This window comes from Tenrec ecaudatus, chromosome 1 (assembly GCF_050624435.1).
Source record: "Tenrec ecaudatus isolate mTenEca1 chromosome 1, mTenEca1.hap1, whole genome shotgun sequence".
NCBI lineage: Eukaryota > Metazoa > Chordata > Mammalia > Afrosoricida > Tenrecidae > Tenrec > Tenrec ecaudatus.
This window is the reverse complement of record NC_134530.1, coordinates 310,051,543-310,075,092: the sequence shown is the minus strand read 5'-3', so window position 1 is coordinate 310,075,092 and position 23,550 is coordinate 310,051,543. Positions and strand designations below refer to the sequence as shown.

General features: G+C 42.2%; 1 protein-coding gene across 2 annotated transcripts in view; it reads right to left on the bottom strand.

Moving 5' to 3' along the window:
• Positions 1–19,355: 19,355 nt before the first annotated feature.
• SLC35F3 (solute carrier family 35 member F3) overlaps positions 19,356–23,550 on the bottom strand; it is a 546,340-nt gene continuing 542,145 nt past the window's right edge. For both annotated transcript variants that reach the window (XM_075532778.1, XM_075532781.1), the window contains one exon: positions 19,356–19,591. In XM_075532778.1, coding sequence (XP_075388893.1) covers positions 19,356–19,591 — 236 coding nt within the window. The remainder of the gene's footprint in view (positions 19,592–23,550) is intronic.

Below are 23,550 nucleotides of genomic sequence, written 5' to 3'. Positions count from 1 at the left end.
ATCAAGAAAACATCCCAACCCATTGCCGCCCAAGCCCACAAGTCCAACATTAACCCATATGTCCAACACCAATTCACAAAGTGTTCCTCCATCTCACAAAACACATGCAATGATGCCGACTGCAGGAGGAAAGCCCAATCAGTGAACATGTAAACATTTCAGTGCTGGCAGGAGTCTCCACACAGCTGCTTGGCACCCAGGGATGCATCAGGATAGGTCCATGTGGCTTTTCCTCAGGGATGTCTTGCAGAAAGTTAGCGTTGCCAGGGAACTGGCTGAGTCAGCTGTACCCTGGTCCAACCATCAGAAAGCAAGAGACTCGAGGACTAGAAAGGCGAGGTTCACTGAGCCATTTATCTCTCTGCCCTTCAATTAACTGCATATATCTTTATAGGGCAGGTTGGCACAATTAACTTTAACTATCTCATATGGTTAGGATTGGTGTTAACATTAGGGTGAGACTTAGGGTTCCAGTTGGTGTTACACTTAGGGTTGGGATTAGTGTTAGGTTTGGTTTAAACTTAGGGGTTAGTGTTAGACTTAGAGGTAGTATTAGGGTAAGGGTTTTGGTTAGTGCTAGACTTAGGGTCTAACAGCAACCCTAAACCTAACCCTAGCCCTAAGTCTAACACCAACCCTTATCTGTAACCCTTACTCTAAATCTAACATTAATCCTAAATCTAACACCAACCCTAACCCTAATCCTAAATTTAACACCAAGGCTAGCCATAAGTATAATACCATGCCTAAACTTAACACTAACCCTAAACCTAACCTTAAAATAACCCTAACGCTTACCTAACTACAACCCTAACTTTGAGCCCTACACAAACCATAACCTAAACCCTAAGTCTAACACCAACCATAACCATAACCCTAAATCCAACACCAAACCTAACCCAACTTAACCCTAACCCTAACCTTAAGCCTAACACCAACCCTAAACATAACCCTGACCTTAGCCCTAACTCTAACACCAGCCACAATCTTCCATCAATCTAATACCAACCCTAAACCTAACCCTATTCCTAACCCTAAGTCTAAAACCAACCGTAAATCTAACACCAACCCAAATCCTAGCCCTAACCTTATGCCTAACCCTAAGTCTAACACTAACACTAACCCTACCCCTAACCACACCCTAACAGCAACCCTTTCCCTAACCCTGAGTCTAACACTAAACCTAACCCTAATTTTTTTTTAACATTTTATTAGGGACTCATACAACTCTTATCACCATTCACACATAAATCAATTGTACAAAGCACATCTGTACATTCTTTGCCCTAATCACTTTCAAAGCATTTGCTCTCCACTTAAGCTCCCTGCATCAAGTCCTCTTTTTCCCCCTCCTTCCCTGCTCTCCCCTCCCTCATGAGCCCTTGATACTTTATAAATTATTATTTTGTCATATCTTTCCCTGTTCTGCGCCACCCTTCACCCCTTTTCTGTTTCTGTCCCCCAGGGAGGAGGTCACATGTAGATCCTTGTAATCGGTTCCCTCTTTCCAACCCACTCACCCTCTACCCTCCCAGTATCGCCCCTCACTTCCCTGGTCCTGAAGGTATCATCTGCCCTGAATTCCCTGTGCCTCCAGCTCCTATCTGCACCAGTGTACATTCTCTGCTCTATCCAGACTTGCAAAGTAGAATTCAGATCATGGTATTTGGGGGGAGGAAGAATTTAGGAACCGGAGGAAAGCTGTATTCTTCATCAGTGCTACATCACACACTGACTGACTCATCTCCTCCCCTAGACCCCTCTGTGAGGGGATCTCCAGTGGCTGATGAATGGGCTTTGGGTCTCCACTCTGCACTTCCCCCTTCATTCACTATGGTAAGATTTTTTTTTTTCTGATGATGCCTTATACCTGATCCCTTCGACACCTCGTGATCACACAGGCTGGTGTGATTCTTCCATGTGGGCTTTGTTGCTTCTGAGCTAGATGGCTGCTTGTTCACCTTCAAGCCTTTAAGACCCCAGTCACTATCTCTTTTGATAGCCAGGCACCATCAGCTTTCTTCGCCACATTTGCTTATGCACCCATTTGTCTTCAGCGAGCCTATCATGGAGGTGTGCAGCCAATGATATGATTTTTTGTTCTTTGATGCCTGATAACTGATCCCTTTGGAGCCACGTGATTACACAGACTGGTGCGTTCTTCCATGTGGGCTTTGTTGCTTCTGAGCTACATGGCCGCTTGTTTATCTTCAAGCCTTTAAGAGCCCAGACGCTATCTCTTTTGATAGCCGGGCACCATCAGCTTTCTTCACCACATTTGCTGGTTCACCGCTTTGGCTTAAGCGCCTAACCCTAATCTTAACCCTAAACCTAACTCTAACCTTAACCCTAATTCTAAGTTTATTACCAAACCAAACCCTAACCCTAAGTCCAACATTAAACCTAACCTGAGCCCTGAGTCTAATACAAACTCAAACCCTAAACTTAAGTCTAACACCAAAACTACCCATAAACATAACCTGTACCCTAACCCTAAGTCTAACACCAACCTTAACCCTAACGCTAATGCCTACCATACCCTAAGTCTATACCTAACACTACCCACAATCGTAAGTTGAACACCAACTGTAACCATAAAATTAAAAAACCTAACCCTAAAATTATCCCTAACCATTTATCTAACACCAACTCATATGCTACCACTAAACCTATCCCTACATCTCACACCAACCCTAACTAAAAACCTAAACCTAAATCTAACACAAAACCTAACCCTAAGTCTAACCTTAACATAACCTAAACCTAACCTTAAGTCTAACACCAAGCCCAACCCTAGTCCTAAGACTAACACCAACCCTACCCCTATCCCTAAGTCAAAAAACAAACCTAACTCTATCCCTACACTAACCATTAAGTCTAACACCAATCCTAACCTTAACCCTAAATTTAACACCAATACAAACCGAACCCTAACCCTAAGTCTAACACCAACTCTAACATATACCTAAGCCTAATACCAACACTATCCATAACACTAAACCTTAACCTAACCCTAATTCTAACCCAAACCCTAAGTCTAAGACCAACCCTAACCCTAATATCAATCTTAACCCTAGCCCTATGTCTAACCCCAACCCTCCTAACTGTATGTGTAACACCAACCTTAAACCTAATTCTAACCCTAATTCTCAGCCTAACACTAACTCTAACCATAATACTAACCCGTACCCTAAGCCTAATTCTAGTCCTAATCCTAATGTTAAATCTAACTCCAACCCTAACCCTAAGTCTAAAACCAACCTTTACCCAAATCCTAACACTAACCCTAATACCAACTCTATCAGAAACAGTAAAGCCTAATACCAACTCTATCAGAACTAAGCCTAATACCAACTCTATCAGAAACAGTAAACCTTACCCTAACACTAAGTCTAACACCATCCCTAACCCTAACCATAACTCTAACCCTAACCCTAAACCTAAGCCTAACCCTAACTCATAACTTTTAATCCTTAACACATATGTTATCACTTAACCCCTAACTGTAACCCTAAACCTCCCCCTAACTCTAACCCTAACCCCTTACTCTTAATAGATAGCACATGTGTTAACATTTTAACACTTAAACCTACCCCTAAGTATAATCTTACACTACCTCTCCCCCTAACTATGATTCTGACCCTGATTCTGACCAAAATCCCACTCCTAACCTTAAAACACCCCGAAATCTAACCCTAACCTACCCCTACCATAACATTTTCCCTAACCCAAAACTAATCATAACCCTAAACCTATCCCTCACTCTAAACCTAACCCTGTCCCCCTAACCATAATCCTAACCCATATCTAACCCTAATTTAACCCTAACCATAAAACCTTAATACTTAACCCTAACCCTAATGCTAACCCTAACCCTAAATCTAAACCTAAATCTAATCCTAACACTAAACCTGAATTTAACCCTAGCCAACTCTAAACTGAATCCTATCCACAATTTAATCTTTACTCAAGCTAAAACTAACCCTATCCATACACTAAGCATACTTATAAGCCTACCCTTACACCTAACACTAGCCCTTAACTCTTTTTTAAGACAAAATGTCATTTATTTTAAATTAGAAATAAATATTTCACAATATATAATTACATATGTTTAGTGCTTAATCAATATGGTTTCATTATGTTCAATTTGTAACAATGAAAATATATCCTGCCTATCAGATATTTACATTACGATTCTTAACCGTAGCAGTTATGAAGTAGCAACAAAATAATTTCATGGTTGGCGGTCACCAAGCATGAAGAATTGTATGAAAAGATTGCGACGTTAGGAAGGTTGAGAACCACTGCTACAGGACAAGGCATAACTGGCCCCTTTGGTTTTCTGACACTGTAAAACTTTAGAGGATCATCTTACTCTGGAACCCTTAACTCTTAATAGTTAATACATGTGTTATTACTTAACACTTAACCTAACTAAGCCTAACCTTAACACTAACTCTAACAATAACACTTAACCCTTAATACTTAGCACATGTTTCATCTCTTAACACTTAGCCCTAACACTACCACTATCCTAACCCTAACCCTAGCCCTAATCCCTCTCCTAAACCTAAATATTTAATAATTCACATGTGTTAACACTTAACACCTAACCCTACCTTAACCTCAACCCTAACACTAATCATAACCCAAACTCTAACCCTCAACCTTACCTGACCCTAACACTGACCCTAAGCTCAATTCGAACACGTCCCTAATCCTAATTCTAACCCTGTCAAAACCCTAACCCTAACCCTAACTTTACCTTAACCACAACCCTCTGTCTCGGCGGACTTGTATGAGTGCTTCTATGAACTCCCTGCTGGCAGCTGTGCTGAGGGTTCAGGCTACTGCTATATCTTCCGGTGGTTTCACTCTTACCTTAGCCGACCTGCACTCCATTATTTGGAATGTCAGTTGGATAGTCCTCTCATGTGACGCTGGTTGGGTTGTTGTGGGCCTACAAGGATATCATTTCACTGGCTGATCTCTAAGTAAGCCTCACGATGCTTGAAGCACTTCAGTTGGAGTGTGGTGTTTCCCTCGGCAATTGGAGTGCCAAGGAGGGCATGTGGGTGTTCCTTCCTTGGTGTACAGCACTGTAGCTGTCAGGGGAAATTACCCTAGTCCGAGAGATCGCCTTGGAGGTTGAGTTAATGTTCCTGAAGCAGTGTTCGGGAGCCCTATCAGTGGTGGGAAGGAGTCTCGGGTTTAGGCTGAAGTTCCCCAAGCCATTTGAAGGGAAGAACCCCCTGTTGCTTGGCATATGGAAGATGGCTGCCATGATTCTCCCAGCTGCATGTACAGCCAACAAATGCGGGTGGGAGCTCCCCTAGTTTCTCCTTCAGGGTTTCCCTAGGTGGAGGGGAATGGCCTGGAGGCTGATAGTGACTTGTCAATGGAAATACAGGGAGAGGAGAAGAAAAAGAAAACAAAGACGGGAGTAAAACTGCCAAGCAAACTAACACAAAATTCATAGAGAAAACAAAAGTAAAAACAGTAAAAAAGAAAACTGAATCTGTGGAGATTTTGGCAGGATATAGAGAAGAGAGACAAGAAGAGGAGAAAAGAATAAAAAGTAAAAATAAGAAGAAAAAGCAAAGGAGAGAAAATAAAAAGAAATAGATAAAGAGATAGCTGAACCCCATGCCGTGCCATCTGTATCACTGCCTCATGCTGTGTGCAGCAATGTCATAGGGAGAAGGCTGTAGCTCTCCCCACTGGTTGGGCAGAGTTGCCCTAGGCAGAGGGTAGGGCTCTGGAAACCAGCAGTGGCGTGTGGAAGGAAAGAGAGGGGGAGGAGAGAATCATAAAAGCAGGTAGAGAGGAGAACAGAACAAAGAAAGAGATTAAAGAAAGAAAAAGGGAAAAAAGAGAAAGAAGGGGAAAACACAACTGTGCTCACAAAGATAGGCTGTGCTGGTAAAGAGAGAAGGAAAAAAAAAGAATAAAGTGATAGCTAATCCCTGATTGCCTGAATGTGGGGCTGGAGGGATTTAAAGCCTTCCCCTCAATGGCAGGTTGGTTTGCCCTTTTAATGCAGGGACCCAGTGGTGCTGGGCGGAATTGCCCTAGTTGACGAGATCGCCTTAGGGGTCCGATGGAGGTTTCCTCAGCACCGCAGCGCACTGTGGATGGCTGTCACAGCTGCCGTGTGTGGTGTGAAGCACTCCCACAGAAGGCAAGTTGAAATTCCCCCTGCTATTTGGGTTGATTTGCCCTAAGTGGAGGGCAGTGGCTTGAAAACCAGTAGTGGTGTATGATAGGAAAGAGAGGGAGAGAACAGGAAAAAGTGGGGGAAAGAATAAAACGGAAATAAAGAGAGAAAAACAACAAAACTAACCCGAATCCACCGAGACCAACTGCGGTGAGAAAGATAGAAGGGTGAGAGAATAAAGAAAAAAGAAATAGTGGTAAGTAAGGAGATAACTGAGACTTGATCACCTGTCCGTGAGGCTGGAGGAGTTCCAACTCTTCCTCAAGGTACGGGGTGGTAGGGTTCCACAGATGCAGGGAGGGATTACTCTTGACAAGATCACACCAGTGGCCAGGCGTCAGTTCCCACCATGGTATTGAGTGCTGAAGTTCACTGGCATACCTGCCTTGTGCTGTATGTCCAAGCCTAATCTTAACTCTAGCTCTAACCCTAACACTTAACCCTAACTACTTAACACTGTTTTTGTTTTTTTTTTTTAATGTCAAGGAGAGTGTTTATTAATTCTTAAACAGGAAGAAGACAACTGCCACAAAAGTATGATCAGTGGCAGATCAATATATCACAGCTACAAGTGTGACTATAGAAATGGAAATGGGACCGTGATTGGGACAGGTGTATTATGCTTGACAGGAGAATTTACACGTAGGACTAGGACCCCTCTGACCAAGGCTGTCAGGGCATGAGTCACGACTATGTGACTCCAGTACTGTTGACTCCATCAAAGGCACACCAGGAAAGTCGCTCGGAAAGATGCCTGTGCCTGGGGTGGTTAGGGGAATGGCAGTAATTCACTTCCTAATGCATCTGTCTGAAGGCAAGATTGTTCGATTTCCTGGCTGGTGGTCAGGAGTTCAGCGGAGGCTTAGCCCACATGAAGAATCCTGCAAATGGATTCTGAGCTTTCACTTTTATATGTAGCCTTCTGGAGCCATATTCTTCAGACTTTAAACCCTAGTACAGTTTTTAAAAATCGAAAAAAAAGAAGAAAAAGAAGAAAGACAACTCATTGTTATCGAGTTGATTCCAACTCATAGTGACCTTATAGGGTAAGGGAGAACCGCCCCTCTGGGTTTTTGAGATTTGAACTATTTACCAGAGTAGAAAGCCTCACCTTTCTCCTGCAAAGCGACAGGTGGGTTCAAACTGCTGATCTTGCAGATCACAGGCCAATTAGCAAGCCACAATGGTTACCAGGGCAAGGCTGAAATTCCATCAGTTTGGTAGTGGTAGGGAGGGCCAGGACTCATTTTGATGTTAACCAAGATTTTGATTTGGTAATTTCCTTAACCTTAACACTACCCTAACCCTTACCCTTATCCTTACCTAATCCCATCCTAACCTTAACTTTAACCCTAACCTTACCCTAACCTTAAACCTGGCCCTAACCCTAACTTTGACTCTAACCCTAATACTCCCTAACCCTCACACTATCCCTAACCCAACCCAAACCCCCAACTCTCACTACTTCACACATATGTTAACACTTAACCCTTAATCCTGACCCTAACCTTAACTTTTACTACTTCACACATGTGTTAATATTTAACACGTAACCCTAACTAACCCTAACCCTAAAGAAAATCATATCCCTAATTCTAACATTTACCCTAACCCTACTGATAACCATACAAAAACATAACCTTAACCCTAACTCTAATACTAACCTTATCTCTGATGCTAACTTTAACATTAACCCTGACCCTAGCCATAAACCTAAACCTTATCCTATCTCTAACCCCAAACATAATCCTAATAATAACCCTACTGTAAACATAATCTTATACCATCCATTACCCTAACCCTAATCCTAACCCAGCCCCAAATCTAACTGTAACCATTATCCTAGTGTAAGCCTTAACCCTAACCCTAAAGCTAGCCAGAACTCCAACTGTAAACCTAACCCTAACCTCAACCCTGACCCTAACCCTTTCTCTATCCCTAAACCTAACCATTATCTAAACCCTTATGCTAACCCCAATCCTAAACTCTAACTCAAATAACCCTAATCCTAACCAATCCCTGAATTTAGCTGCAACCCTAGCCCTAACCTTGGCCCTGACACTCTCCCTAGCCCTAAACAATGTTTAACCCTAATTCTAAACCTAACCCTAGGCCTACCGTAACCCTAATTCTGAATCTGACCCTAACTCCACCCCTAACCCTAACACTAGCTCTAACTTTAACCCTATCTCTAATACTGATCTTTATCCTAAACTTAAACCTAACCCTATCCTTAGCCCTTAACCTAACCCTAACCCCCATATCCTTAGCCCTATTCTCACTCTAACCCTATGCTAACCCTGATCCTAATCTTAACCCCAACCCTAACCTTAGCTTTAGCCCTACCCCTAACATAACCCTTACCCTAAATCTAACCCCAACCCTATTCTTAACCTTAACCCTGTCTCCAACCTTAATCCTAAACCTGTTCCTAATTGTAACCATAATCCCAACCCTACCTTTAGTGCTTACCCTAAACCTTTTCACACCAAAGTCTGTGGTCTTCCTGTATTCAGCATCATTGCATGGACTGTGTGAGTCTGTACAGGAATTTATACACTAGTATCAGACATATTGGCTAATGTTGGACATGTGGACTTGATCTGAACTGTGTTGGGATGTTTTATCAGTATACAATTGTTCTTTGATATAAAATTCTCTCTTATACCCTTATGAGTGTCCCTGGATTTGTTTCTCTAGTCAACCAAGCTTAACACACCAACCTAATCAGGTGACAGTCTAATGATACTATTCCAAGGTGCTACTTTTTTTTTTTAAGAGACCAAGAACTTCTACTTCTCACTTGCCCTTTGCTTCCTTGGTTTTTCTGTCTACCTCCAGAATTTCTCCTTCTCACTTGCCCTTCCTTGCTTGGTCTACCTCCAGCAGTGGCCCCAGGTGGGCTAACAGCCTTGGGAGCTGTTGGTGCCCTGGGGCTGACAGACACCCTACATTGGGGTTGTCACACAACCCAAGAGCTCCAAAAAGTATAGGTACCTGAGGTCCTGGGCAACCACTGGGTCAACCTAAACAACTGCCTACCTCCGCCTGAAGTTTGCTGCACAAGTAGAAGCAGAGAGAGAGGTTCCAGACCCTCTAGTTCACAAGCCTCAACTCTGGTCCCCAATTTAAACTTAAACACTTTGGAACCTGAATACACCCATCAGGACCTAGAAAACTGCTGAGAGAAGATTCAACATCAACTGGAACAACATGGCTCTGTCATGAGCCCCATGAGGACAGACCTCCCACCTGCATGGAAGTTTCCACACACCTGAGGACAAATTACATCTCAGCTTTCAGTCGCTTCACTCGTTATAGAAGGGATGCCACCTGTGTGACTCAGAAAGCTCGTTATTGAGCTACACACAACCAAGATCTTCTAGAACCTGGGAGGTTGTACAGATTGAATTCTTGAATGATTGAGCTCTGCTTACATTGAGCATGGGTTGGTGCTAGGGGGAATATGTCCCGTAACATTCTTTTCAAGGGCAGATCCTTGCCTATCAGATTAATACCTGTCATATTAATGCAAAGGGAGCATTGATGCTAAATATATGGTGATCCAGGCCCCTTTCATTGGACACCCTTTAAGTTAGGGGTCCCGTCCAAGGTCTAACAACTGCCATTTCCACAATCTTGGGGTGGCCATCTTTGGCAAAACCAGACAACTCTAACAAAGCTATAGACGACTACAGAAAAAATGCATACTTTTGTTTCGCCATTTTTAAAGCTTGCAAGAATCAACGGAAATGATCTCTCTGGCATCTTTTCTTAGTGGAATTCTCATTCCACGCAGTGAGGAAATATATATCTTTCCCTCTTCTCATTTATTTAAAATTAGGCAGGAAGCATGGGCGAAAGCGTGTCAACACCTGCTGAACGAGAATCCACTGGTCGTGCCACAAATGCAGGGGATCCTGGGAAAGGAAATCAGACACACATTAGAACCCTATGGAGAAGATCTATGCACGAAGGACCCAAAGCTTTGACTTAGGGAGGTTAAAGCCACCTGGGCATATGCACTAGAAACCAGTAACACACACTTGAGCACAGCCACTGAAAATCTGCCATATCCCAAATTATGCCTGTGTTAGTCTGGGTAGACGAGAGAGACACAAATTCGTAAACACACATATGTATATGAGAGACAGTTTTACAAAAAACATAATTGTACATTCAGAATACATCCCAACCCATTCCAGTCCAAGGTCATAAGTCTGATATTAGCCCTTATGTCCAATAACAATCTATGAAGTCCTCTTCAGACTCACAAAACACATGCAATGAAGCCAAATGCAGAACGAACACAAGCCAGTGGGCAGAAAGTCTTTGGGTCCAGTGGCGTTGTAAGCGTCTCAGCTCTGGCAGGGGTCTCTGCGGCTTCTCTGGCTTCAGAGGTCTGGTTGCCTCCATGTGGCTTGTCCGGCTTAGGGCACTAGGGTAATTCCATGTGTTTTGTCAGCTACATTGTCTCTCAGGGAGTAAAGTAGTGAGTCTCTGCTGCCTTCAAGGAGGAAATACTGCATTTCCCAGAATTCTCAGGAGAAGGCCATGCCCACAAAGATGCCTCATTGGCTATGGTCTGATTGATAGGCTTGACTCCACCCCAACATTCTTAATCCTCAAATTGACAAATGATTATGTAACTACCACAATGCCCTACATGTAGGGTTGGGAAGGAGTGAAAGTGGAGGCAGGTCCTCAGCTTCCCCTCTTCCAGTTCATCAGCCCTCCTTTATAAATAGGGTCCTGTATGATTCATTATGGACTCCAGGTGGTGTAATGGGTTATGTGTTGGGCTGCTAACTGCCAAGTCAGCAGTTCAAACTGACCAGCTGCTCTGTAAGAGAAAAATGAAGAATTATCCCCATAAAGATTTTGAGTCACAGAACCCCATAGGGACAGCTCCTTTGAACTCAAATTGATTCAATGGCAGTGAGTTTAGTGTTTGAGCATTGTGAGAGTCCTACATTATTGGTTAACAACAGATTTCTAATAAATGCTCAGAGTCTTCTATGTCTAGTGAGGAATAGATATCAGAAATTGCTGAGATTTCCTTCTGAAGGTTTTTAATCCCTTTCTAAATTTTAATATTTCTTAATGGCAACATGCCTCTTCTTTAGTGTGTCTTTCTATGATGATACAAAACTAGGCTAAAACCAGATTAATTTTTCACTCACTGTAATAGAGTCGATTCCAATTCATAAAGACCCTACATTACTGCGTCGGACTCCTCCTGTGGGTTCTCAAGACTGCCAATCTTTACTTGAGTGGAAAGTCTTATCTTTCGCCCACGGAGCAGCTGGTGGTTTCAAACACCTGACTTTTTGGTTAACTGCTCAAGTGGAGCTCTCTATGCCACCAGGGCTCCTACTAGATAAATAGATAAAATTAATGTCTTTATATGCAAGCCTCGCCCTCACCCTTAGGAGAACAAAGTTCTCAAGAGGTTACCAAAGTTCTGCTTGGTGGAGTTGCCTGAGCTTGTGTTACCCCTATCTCACTCTAACATCATCATGGGAAATACTTGTTAAATTTTCTATAGTTAACAAACACACACACACACACACACACACACACATTTATTTATTTCCAGTAAGAGAAAATCATCTGGGCCAAAATTCACAACAAATTAAATTAATATGTAATTAATTCCATTTATTAAGACTTTGCTAATTTTGGGTAAAAATATAATTCAGAGAAACTTTCCCTGAAGTCCACTAAGGTACAGCGGTAGCACACGCAGGCTACGCTGGATGACAAACACAGATTGGCAGCTTGAGCTCACTCAGCAGCCCTTGAGAAGAAAGACCTGGTGACATGCTCCCATTGAGTCAAATGACCTTGTTTGAAACTCACCTCATGAAGAGATTCATAAATATAGGTCCTATCGAAAAGTGTGGTGAAGAAACTAGATGGTGCCCAGCTATCAGAAAGAATCGTGTCTGAAGTCTTAAAGGCTTGTCTTCCACAAGCAGTCATCTATCTAATTGAGGTGTAACTAAGTGCACATGGAAGAAGCACATGAGCCAGTGTGATACAAGGATTGTAGACAATCCAAATCTGAAGGAGGGATTGGTATCATAGCTTCCATTGTAAACACCCAGTTTGGAGAAAGCTATGGACAAGATTGGAAGCACCAAATTCATTTTCCGGGCTCCCACATGGATTAAATCTCCTTGAATCCTTTCTGACCATAATTGAAGGATGTGAATAGCCCTGTTATTAGATTTATTGTATTGCATAATCAATTATGTCAGATGTAGCTAGGTCAAAATGTAATATCTTATTGATCTCCCTTTTGTCCTATTCAAAAAATGCTTGTTTATTTTTTTAAGTGAAGGGGAAATACATGGGCATTAAGTCTCCAGTGTATGTCCTCCGACCATGGTCCAGGGATGAAAATAGTCTTGCTGTCATGCAGAGTGATTGGAAAATGGATTATGGTAGATGTAGTTAGGTTAAAGTTTAACACCTTATCACTTGATCTCTCTTTTGATCTGTTTTAATTTTTTCTAGCTTTTAATATTTTCTGGTTTCTTTCCAATTAGTTTTTCTCTATTTTATTTTGTTAGCTTTTTTGTTTCTTTGATTTTGCATGTTTTTCAGGATATGAAATCCAGCATGGGTGTGGTAGCTGCATAATTTCATACTAATTTTATATATAAAAGTGTAGAGATGGAGTCTAGCCTGTCAATCAGGTCACAGTCTGGTGGTGATGCCTTGTGGACATGGCCTTCTCATAAGGAGGGTCCTGAGAACATCCCTTTCTCTCTGCCTTCACCTCATGCCAGTGAGCCACTCAGAGACTTGCCAAAGACCTGCATGAGCCCTGGAGATGCATACACCACCATTGGATCCACACAATTTTTCACACACCAGCATGTGATCGTCCTGGATTCTGTATATTTCATGAGGCTGCATGAATCTGAAGAGGGACTATGGGCTAGTATTGAACTTACGGGCTTGATCTGGGCTGGGATATTTGCTTGCTATATAATCACTTCTTGATATAAAGTTCTCTCTTACACATATGAGCGTCACTGGATATTTTTCTCTAGTCAAGCACGATGGGTGAATCTGCAGAGACTGTAACTGGATTAATGATTTTTCGTGGGTATGGCAGCGGAGGTTGGAGGCAAAGGGGGAGCTAATAGCAATGAGTGCCCGAAAGAAAGAAATGTTCAAAAACTGATTGTGGTGATGACTGTACAACTCTTATTGATATGACTGAAGTATTGAATTGTATGATATTTAGATGATACACGAATAAAACTGTCTAAAAAGAAATTAAAAATGACAGTCAAAAAAAACCTCATAAGCAGTCGTACTCTGAAGCACTGGGGTCAAACGTGAGCCAGAGTAGACTTGACTCGACAGCAATGGGCTTTGTCGCCTCTGTTGTCATAAAAGCCACCCATTTAAAGTGTCAAATTCTCTATAATTTAGTACACGCGCTGCATTGTGCTATCCCCAGTATGCGCTAATTGTAGAATTAACCTCTCTTTAGTTCTAAAAATTAAAGATAGAGAATCGCACATTCTCTGGGAACCCGTCGGTTCTACAGGGCGGTGCATCGCTGACCATGCTTTCTTTGTCCTGGTCTCTGTGAAAACTCAGCCCACAGGCTCTGACAGCCAATCAAGCTGTTGTCCTTGAACTTTCTGGCTCCAATGGACTGCATTCCGAAAGGAAGGGGACAGGGACACTGCAGAAGGCAATTGCTTCTGGTGCTCCCTGGTCGACAGCAGCCAAAGATCCCATCTCTCCTTTACTTCTTAAAAGAGGAAGAAATTATTTTAGCGTAACACTCCTGCTGGCCTGTACAAGGCAGACATTTTCCCAGGCAGAGCAAGCATGGAGACCCATGTTTCCCCAAACCGCTTCCACGATCTGATCAAGGAAAAGCACCTTTCTAGAATTTTCTGTTTATAGGTCTGGTCCTAGTTCTTTGCAAGTCATCCCAGTCCTGCAAACCTGTGAGGGGTCTGCGTGCTTTCTGGAAATTATATTCTCCAATGTTTGTTTTTCTTTTCTTTGTTTCCTTTTCCTGGACAACTCAGGTTTCTTATTCCTCAGAGGAACAGAGTTTTATCTTTTTCATTGTCTGACTTGACGTTGCACATTTCTTACAGAGTGGGAGTTCACAAACAGAGCAGCTCTAGTACACAGCTTCCCAAGTTTTCGTGCTACGGCTTCCCAGGGATGTGATATTTATCTCACTCCCTGAAATGAAGTGGTGTGGAGCCTGCCTGGGCTGCTCAACACAGGTACTCCAGGTTCCCTGGCTGAACAGATTCTGCCTCACTTCTTATCCTCCAAGACATGGCTACTCTCTACTCTGCAGGTTTTGACTCAGGTACGAGTTATTAGTTGTTGGATCCACTCTGACTAGAGATGTGTGCAGTAGGCTGGGGTTGCGAAAGATGCTCCTCATTTCTTTTCTGCTCACACTTCTTTGGAGAGTCAGTCCCTCCACAGTCTTAGAATAGGTGTACTGTGTTCAGAATCCCTTGCCCAACTAGCAATGCGCATATAACCCAAGCGGAATTATCAATGAAACTAGATCTGGGTTAAGACACAAGAAGCAGTCAGCCAATTGTGGGAATCTGAGCTCAATAGCCATGTCCAATAGCTACGAAGAACTGTTCATGTTGAGCTCAGGAAGCCAGTCAGAAAATAAAGGAGAGAATGAAGCAACATGCTGAACTCAGTGGAAGGTGGGAGGGAGAGAAGGAATGGGTGGTTGTGAGAGTTAGTGTTTTTTTGTGCCAACATGGCTTTGGTAGGAACATGTGTGAGGAGTTTAGCCTGTCAATCAGGTCATAACATGGTCAGAGGGCGACTGAGATAAAAGGCTCACTGGAGGCGGGCCACTCGCTCTTGCTGCTTCACCTTTCTGTTGACGAGTCACTTCAAGCCATGCTGATGGCAGCCAGAGTCCTGGAGATGCGTCCACTACCATTGGACCTACAAGACTTTGCACCCACTGGCCTGTGGTCTTCCTGCCTTCTGCATCATTCCATGTGGCTGTGTGAGTCCAAAGAGGGATTTATGGACTAGTACTGGACTTATGGAGTTGTATTGAACTTATGGACTTGATGTGGGCTGGGATCTTTTTTTGATACTCAATTGCTAATTGATCTAAAGCTCTGTCTCATACATGTATGAGTGCCACTGGATTTGTTTCTCCAGTCAATCTGGCTTATCACAGTGGTTCAGGGGTAGAATTCTCCTCCCTTGTTTGTAGGAATCCTGGCTTCACTTCCTAGCCAATGTGCCTAGTTTTCAGCCACGGCCCCTCTGTCAGCAGAGGTGTGAACGTTATTGTGTGGCTAAACATATTTCAGTGGAACTTCCAGACTTTTAGATGTACTAAAAATAAAGACTTGACAAGTTACTTCCCAAAATCAGCCATCGAAAACTCCGTAGATGACAATGGTCCAGCCTTCACCTCTTTATGGGGACAGCACAGGCCCTGGTTGGTTGTGGGTGAGGCAGCCATGACTCCCAAGTCTACCTTGCAGCAGCTAAAAGCCGAGCCAACTAGAAAAGTGGAAAAAGTGGAAAGGGGCGGGGGAATGCTGCTGGTGGTCATCTCACATTTTGTTTTGTGAAATTCGACTTCATCATTATAGTCCAGGTTTTCTTCACTTGAGGTGGCTTAAAAGAGCTCTGGTGGTGTCATAGGCTACCCATTGAGCTGAAAACCACAAGTTCAATGGTTGAAACCCACAAGGGGTTCTTCAGGACAAAAAGAAGATGGTCTGTTCCTGGGATTATTTGAGAGTGTCTAAAACCCATGGTTACAAGAGGGTATGCCCCCAAAAATGGAATTTATTTTTTCAAAGCTATGTATTTATATTAAAAAAATTTTCCCCAAATACTCTCCAATACACTTGATACATTCATCAAATCTGTGATTCCATTCTTTTTTCCCTCTATTGTTTTACTGGGGGCTCTTACAGCTCTTATAATATTCCATACATCAATTGTGTCAAGCATATTTGTACACATGCTGCCATCATCATTTCCAAGACCTTGTCAGCTTGAGCCCTTGATATAAGCTCCTCTTTCCCTCCTCACCCTCACATCTCCTGTATCCTTGATCAATTATATATTGCTATTATTATTTCATATCTTTGTCTTCCTTTACAAACATTTCCGTTATCTGCCCCCTTTGCGGTGTGTGTGTGTGTGTGTGTGTGTGTGTGCATGCGCTCACTGTATATCCAATTTTGTGGTGTGTTCCCTTCTCTCACCTTTCATCCTCCATGACCATCTCCCTACCCTCATGATATTGCTATGTCCATTACTGTTCCTAAGGGGTTTATCATTCCTGAATTCCCTGTGATAATAGCTCTTGTATGTACCAATGTGTGTTCTCCAATCTAGCCAGAACTGGGTCATGGTAGTGGGCCACGAGGAAGTATTCAGGAACTGGAAGACGGATGTGTGATTCAGTGCTGCTGTACTACATCTTGGTTGAACCATCCCCTCCTTACACCACTTCTGTGGGGGGATATTCAATTATCTACAGATGGGCTTGAGCCTCCACCCCAACACCCTTCTTTCACATCAATATAGTTCTCTGTTTTGGATCTTTTGATTCCTATTGCTTTGTCCCGTCAACACCTCATGACCACACAAGCTGGTGGGCTTCTTCCATGTGGACTTATTTGCTTCTCTGCTAAAAGGCAGCTTGTTTTACTTCAAGCCTATAAGACTCCAGGTGCTACATCTTTTGATAGCCGGGCACCACTGGCTCTCTTCATCACATTTGCTTAGGCACCTATTTTGTCTTCAACTATTGTATCAGGAAAGTGAATGTCAAAGAGTGCCAGGTAATCAAAGTTGTGATTCCATTGTTGGAAACCTTTTCCAAACTTATCTGTTTGAATGGCTGACTGCGCCTCTGTCATTTTTTCTTCACCTTTTCTATGCTGTCAAATTGATGTCCTAACATGTCCCCCTTGATTTGTGGAAACAAAGAGAAGTCGCATGGCGTGAGGTAAGGTGAATAAGGTGCATGGGACAAGAGAGTATGCTGGGTTTTTGTTTTGTTTTGTTTTGGCACAAACCTGTGCACTGAGAGGGTTGCATGAGCAGATGCATTGTCCTGGTGGCAAAACCAGTCACTCATCTGCCACAAATCAGGCCTTTTTTGTCCCACACTATTCACAGTTTTTCCAGATCCTCTCAATAGAAAGCTCCATTAGCAGTCTGATCTGGTGGAATGAACTCCAAATGCACTACAGATCGACATTTTCGTTGGTTCAGGAAGTTGGCAGATGTCCAGAATGAGGTTTGTCATCACTCAACATTTCATCTTTTTTGAACCAGAAAACCACTGTACCCTTCAGTTTTTTCCCCATAACACTGTTCTTGTACGCTGTGTTCAACACCACAACATCACATCACAACATCTTGTAAGCGGTGTTCAACATCAACCAAGCAGGAAACAAAATTTCATAACCCCACACTGTTCCCTTGAATCAGCCACACAGACAAATGAGGTTCGAGTGAAACTTTTTATGAAAAATTCACGGTGACCAGAGAGAACCTTCCCAGGCAATAGCATTGGGTGTACTAACTCAGAGTTTGAAGCTCATTTAGTGGGGAAAAAATGCATACTAGAAAGCTCTGCCTAGCTGAACTTAGTTCCAGGTTTCTTTCTTTGGTATTCCCTCGTTTGTCTTGTAGGGTTGCTATGGTTGGCATCAACTCGACGGCAGTGAATTTGGGTTTTGGTTGAAGTGTTTGGGTGGTGGGGGAAAAGGGGGGGACACGTGCATTTTATGCCTTGTAGGTGCAGGAGGGTGGTGCTTCTGAGAGAGATGGGTGAGGTCAGAGTCAGGATACGTTGGGTCTTGTTTGAAAACAGAACACCACGTTGGTGCAGAGAGAAAGTAACAAAGGAGCCACCGAGACAGCACTTTTCTTTTTAAAGGTTTTATTAACTGGCCAAACAGGAAATGGAATTTGAGAATAATAATTTGCTAAAAATTCAGGTCATGAATGCCCAGTTCCTCTATGAAACAAAAGACTCCATGGTTACAGATGTACCATTGGGTTATGGCAACATTTCAAAATAAAGTCTCCAATTTGTATGTAATAATGTAAACTTCAAAAATAGTAAACTCTAACCCTCTGGTCCCTCTTTACAGATATATCACAGAATTTTCTGGTAAAACTAAATTGTGTAAGTAAATAGCCTGGTGCTTAAAAGTTTCATAAAAAGGTATACAGATATAGATTTTTTTTTCATTTTGACCATGAAGTAAAAGCAACCAGCAATTCACCCCTCACATAGTCTACCTCCCTGCAGATTATACACCGTGAACAATGTTCCACATAAAAGGTTCACCAGGTTTGTCATTTGTGTACACATATTTTTATTTGTTTCTTAAGATTTCTATGCCTAAATTATAAGACAGAGCCAGTGACTCATAATGCCACCTCGCGTCACATAGGTAAAGAAAAATTCTGTAGAAGGCACTGTAATTTCTCTTGCATGATCTTACCCAGACACCTGGGTGCAAGCCAGTGGAGGCTTGACTGGTCATTCCCTTTCTATTCCCTGGTGCAAGGACTGTCTTTCTTGAAATGTCATCTCTACATTAGCTATATTAGATGGTTTTGGTGTTCTATTCATACTATCCACCCCTCCAGGTTAATTTACAGTTCGTTGTCTTTTGGTACAATTAAATTCTTTGAAATTAAGAGTACAGCTCTGGTATAAAGCGAAGTATGACCTACCTCAGCTTAAAAATAATCACAGTGTGCAATGTAATCCCCAGTCGCTAAGATTCCAGACATTTGCTCTGGCTTGTCAGGAATAGTTGTCATTCAAAACAATCTATGCAAGGATACTTTAGACACACTTCACATCATCTGTAAAGAGCTAAGAGGTTTGTTTTCTCTCTCTCATATTGAAGTGGTACCCTTAAGTGAAAGGTCTGATGTGGATAAAGTGCAAGCAAATTGGACATGCCAATAAATACCATATAACTTACTGCAAATTACCAAAACTGTACAGGTATGTACACCTCATACACGCAGGCTCCTCTTCTCAGGAAAAGGCTTCCAAATTGTTACCATAATGAAATCACTACATGGTTCTGAGATGATATTATCGGGCAAAAGAAGGGTGAGTTCTTCGATTCTTGCTCTGGAGTCCTGAGCCCAGATCGGCGCTGCCCTCTGCCGTCTCCTCCTTATTCCTCATTTTGCGGTGGGTGAGTAGCTTAATTAACCAGCCATCCCACTCCTCAGGCAACAGCAAGAGAAGGAAGCCCAGGCCGATAATGATGATGGCAATTACGCGCACTCCGTTAAAGACGATCTTACTTGTGTAGTGATCGACCACTGCGTATGACAGAGAGCGCTGGTTAGGGAAGAGGAGTTAACTTGTGTGTCCCTTACAGAGTGGACTGGGTCTTAAGCATTCTTTGCTTCCCGGAGGGGTCTTCACTGACTAACGCTTCTTCTTGGGTATGATTTTGTACCAGAATAGCTAGGGATGCCTTCCGTAAATCACCATCTCTGATAGGAGTACTTGTCTTTGTATTTCACTTCTCTCAAAGGAACGAACATGCTAGTGCAGCCATTGCTTTGTGTGATAAATGAGGGGCAGTTTGGGTTATCGATTACTAATTAATCGATCCACTTGAAAGAAAATACACCAAAATTTATCTGTGGCTAATTATGAGTGTTAGAAAATGAAAAATGTTATTTCTTCCTGTGTATTTTTGGGACATTTACTTTATCTACAATGACATACTTTGTTTTTATTAATTGAAACATTACTGTATATATATATATATATACACATATTCTGTATACATATATTTACATATCTATATATTTAAAAGACTAAGCAAACTTTTCTTTAGGGTAGTAAAGGTAAATTCCCATTCTACCTCAAGGCATTGATGAATGTAAGGCACTGATGTCAAGCTATTAAAGAACACTAAAGACCCAGGGTGCTTCTATAGGATAAGCACTGGGTTGCTAACCACAAGGTCCTTGGTTCAAGCCCACGAGCTGCTCTGTAGAAGAAGGATGAGGCTGTTTGCTCTCATAAAGATTTAAAGTCTTGGAAACTCTACACAGGGTCACTATGCATTGGATGCATCTTGATGGCAGTGGGTTTATACTTTGCTTTGGTTAAAGAGGTGTCATTCCTGACTCACATCACAGAGGGAACAAAATGAGATACAGGATTCATGTCAGTTCTTAACTCCAGGGACCATCTACTCTCTTAATAGCTAAAAGGTTGCAGCATGGTGACCAGAATATTTCCTTCTTTCTTTTTTAAGCCAAACCAGACAAAATCGAACAAATTTGGAGACTGTTTTCTACACAACAGAGAAATCGATCACTCTTATTTACCATTACATTCAAGAGGGTGTGCACATTTTAAAACATTTTTGAAACCTGACTTGCTCCACAAGTGCCCATCAAGCTCCAGCTGAGGGGTTTGTTGTTTGTTTTTATTTACCTGAGCTTGGCCTCATCTTTCTCCACTTTCTCTTGCCTCCCTCTCTGCTCCCTCTCCCTACTGAATCTCACTCTTTTCACCTCATTTAGAGCATGGGCAAAGAAAAAGAGGGAAAAGAGGTGAAGTGAGAAAACCCCCCAATTTTGATAGCAATCCTGTTAGTGGGATTTCTTATTGTGGTGGTTGGGTGTCATTGGTCAATTCAGACACAGGGGACAAGAGAAGAACTGTCCTGTAAGACAATGTTTATGGGGTACATCTTCAGGTATTTCTTCTCTCTCTCTCTCTCTCTCTCTCTCTCTCTCTCTCTCTCTCTCTCTCTCTCTCTCTCTCTCTCTCTTTCTTTGTTTTTGTGCCAAGCAGCTGAATGGGGTTGCATCACTAACCTTTTGTTTAGCAGCTGAATACAACTGGGGTTGGCTCTTTAAGTGCAATTAGTATGCCTCTTTCATCAGACATACTTTAAACTTTAACATCAAACTCTTTTCATGCAACTGATATGGATAGTCACCACATGATTTTCACTAGAGAGAGATATCAGAGCGATTCTAAACGCCCCTGCTCAGATCATTTAGACGATAAGTAGAGTTCTTGTTTTCCCTCTCTCCCAGGCAAAAATTAAATATAATCCCTTCTTTGACATGTTCTTCAACCTCTTATGTCACAAGGAAATATTTCTTGTTAATAGAAATTATTCTTGTTAATCTCTCAAACACACCTGGTAATGTGGTTATTCAAACTAAGTGTCTATGAGGCTAAGTAAAAAGTATTGCTATTAAAAATTCCAGTTCATACATATCAACAAAACCTGTTGACACACGTTCCTGTGATCAGTGGGTTGCTGCAGCCAAGATCTCTCAGTGTTCTGTCTAAGTTTTGTTGGAGTGTTTCCCACAAAATGTCTAATTAAAACAATAGCATCAGACAGGATCTGGTAGGCAAGTGAAAGGCAAGGCAGAGGGTCAGCTCATAGGTGATAGTGACTGCTGAGGGCCTTCCAAAGAAGTCATCTTGATAGATTTTCTTGAGGGACACAGAATGATCACAGAGAGTTATTGGGAAGAAGTTTCAAGAAAATTTAAATAGATATTTTATTGGTGAGAATAAAAAGGGCAGGAAAGCTGTGCAGTGAGGAATAATTTTTTTCTTTCACAACAATGTACCTACTTATACTTAGCAGGTAGCAAGGGCTATCTTATGAGAACATTTTAGGCACTCTAATTCCATTCACCCTTCAGCCCTGATCTTGTCCCTTCAGACTTCTTTTTGCTCCCCAAACTCAGAGAACATTTAAAAAGAGCCTGGTTAGACTCCCTTGAAGACATTGAAACATTGACACTGACTGCGATCCTTTGAAAAATCTTTGAGGAAAGATTCAAGAAATGGAAACCTTTCCTTTAGAAGTGTGGAGACCTAGGTGGAGGATATGTTGAGGATATGTTGCATTTTGATATTTCTGCTCAATAAAGATTTCCCATGATTTTGTAACAATACTTTTTGATTTACCCTCATATATAAGAACTATAGTCTTGGCGAGCTCCATCTTTCCACATCTCTACCAATGTATAGACAATGAACCCTAAGCCTCAGCTATTGATTCCCTATTTTTTGAACAATTTCATCAAAAGTTTTCCACTCACCTTTTTGAAGTGGTTAAATATATGTGTTTATTTGAAAATACATATGTGCAACTCTATGACTTTTTATTGCGAGTTGAGTGAAAGTTTACATAGCAAATTGGGTTTCCATCCAATAATTCATGCACATTTTGTTTTGTGACATTGATTGCAATCCTCAGAATTGTAACAACATTTTTTCTACTTCTTCCAGGTGTTGGATGGAAACTCTTATAGATCAGGCTCTAGCAGAATAGCCACTCTTTATCATTTGCCTCCTCAATAGAGAATAATGTCTCTTGTTGCAGCATTCCAGTTGAGACGGCTCAAAAGAAGACTTCAAAAGCCTATAACTTATTCACCACCATCAAGTAGATTCCCACTCATAGTGACCAAACAGGACAGGGTAGAACTGCCACTGTGAGTTTCTGAGACTGTACATCTTTGCCTCAGTAGAAAGCCTTGTCTTTTTACTGCAGAGCAGCTGATGGTTTTGAACCGCTAACCTTGAGGTTAGGAACACTAGGTGTAACTACTCCACTACCAGGGCTCTTCCAAAGCCTGTAGTGTGTGGAAGTTATTGGCTGCGTAACTTTTAACTAGCTTTCTTGATGTTCAGGGGCTTGATATAGTTTTAAAGCCGGTCTCAGAAATTCCATTTGGTCTTGTATCACCATACAGAGTGGGGTATATGCTATCCTCTTATTATTTGTATCAAAGGCCCAGATCAATGAAAATCTGGGACCACAGTTGTCCAGACGGGTGGAGGTAGTGTTGGGTCCACATTTGATCTCCTAACTGTAGCCTAGGAGACTTCACATCTCCATCATGAGGACCTCTTCCTAATGGGGTGAGTGTAGCCTTGGAGAGGCAAGGATGAGGAGCCGTACATGAAATGGTCTCAGTCAAACTGAAAGCTCCTTTTCTTCTGCTTCTAAGGAGATTTGAATGGATAAGGGTTTGTCATGCCTGGAGGTCAATTCTCAGTGGCCTGGCTGTGGGAAGATCAAGGAAATGGCAACGGAGCAGGGGATGGGGGTGGGGGGGAGATGCTCTAGAGAAAACTTATATACAAGCACTTCTTGGTCTGGAGCAGGCTGTATAGGGATGGTATAGGATGCAGGGGCAATCTGGGGGAAAATACAAAATGATATTCATTCCAGAATGAACCAGAAATAGGGAAGCGCTGATGGGCAGGTAATCATAAG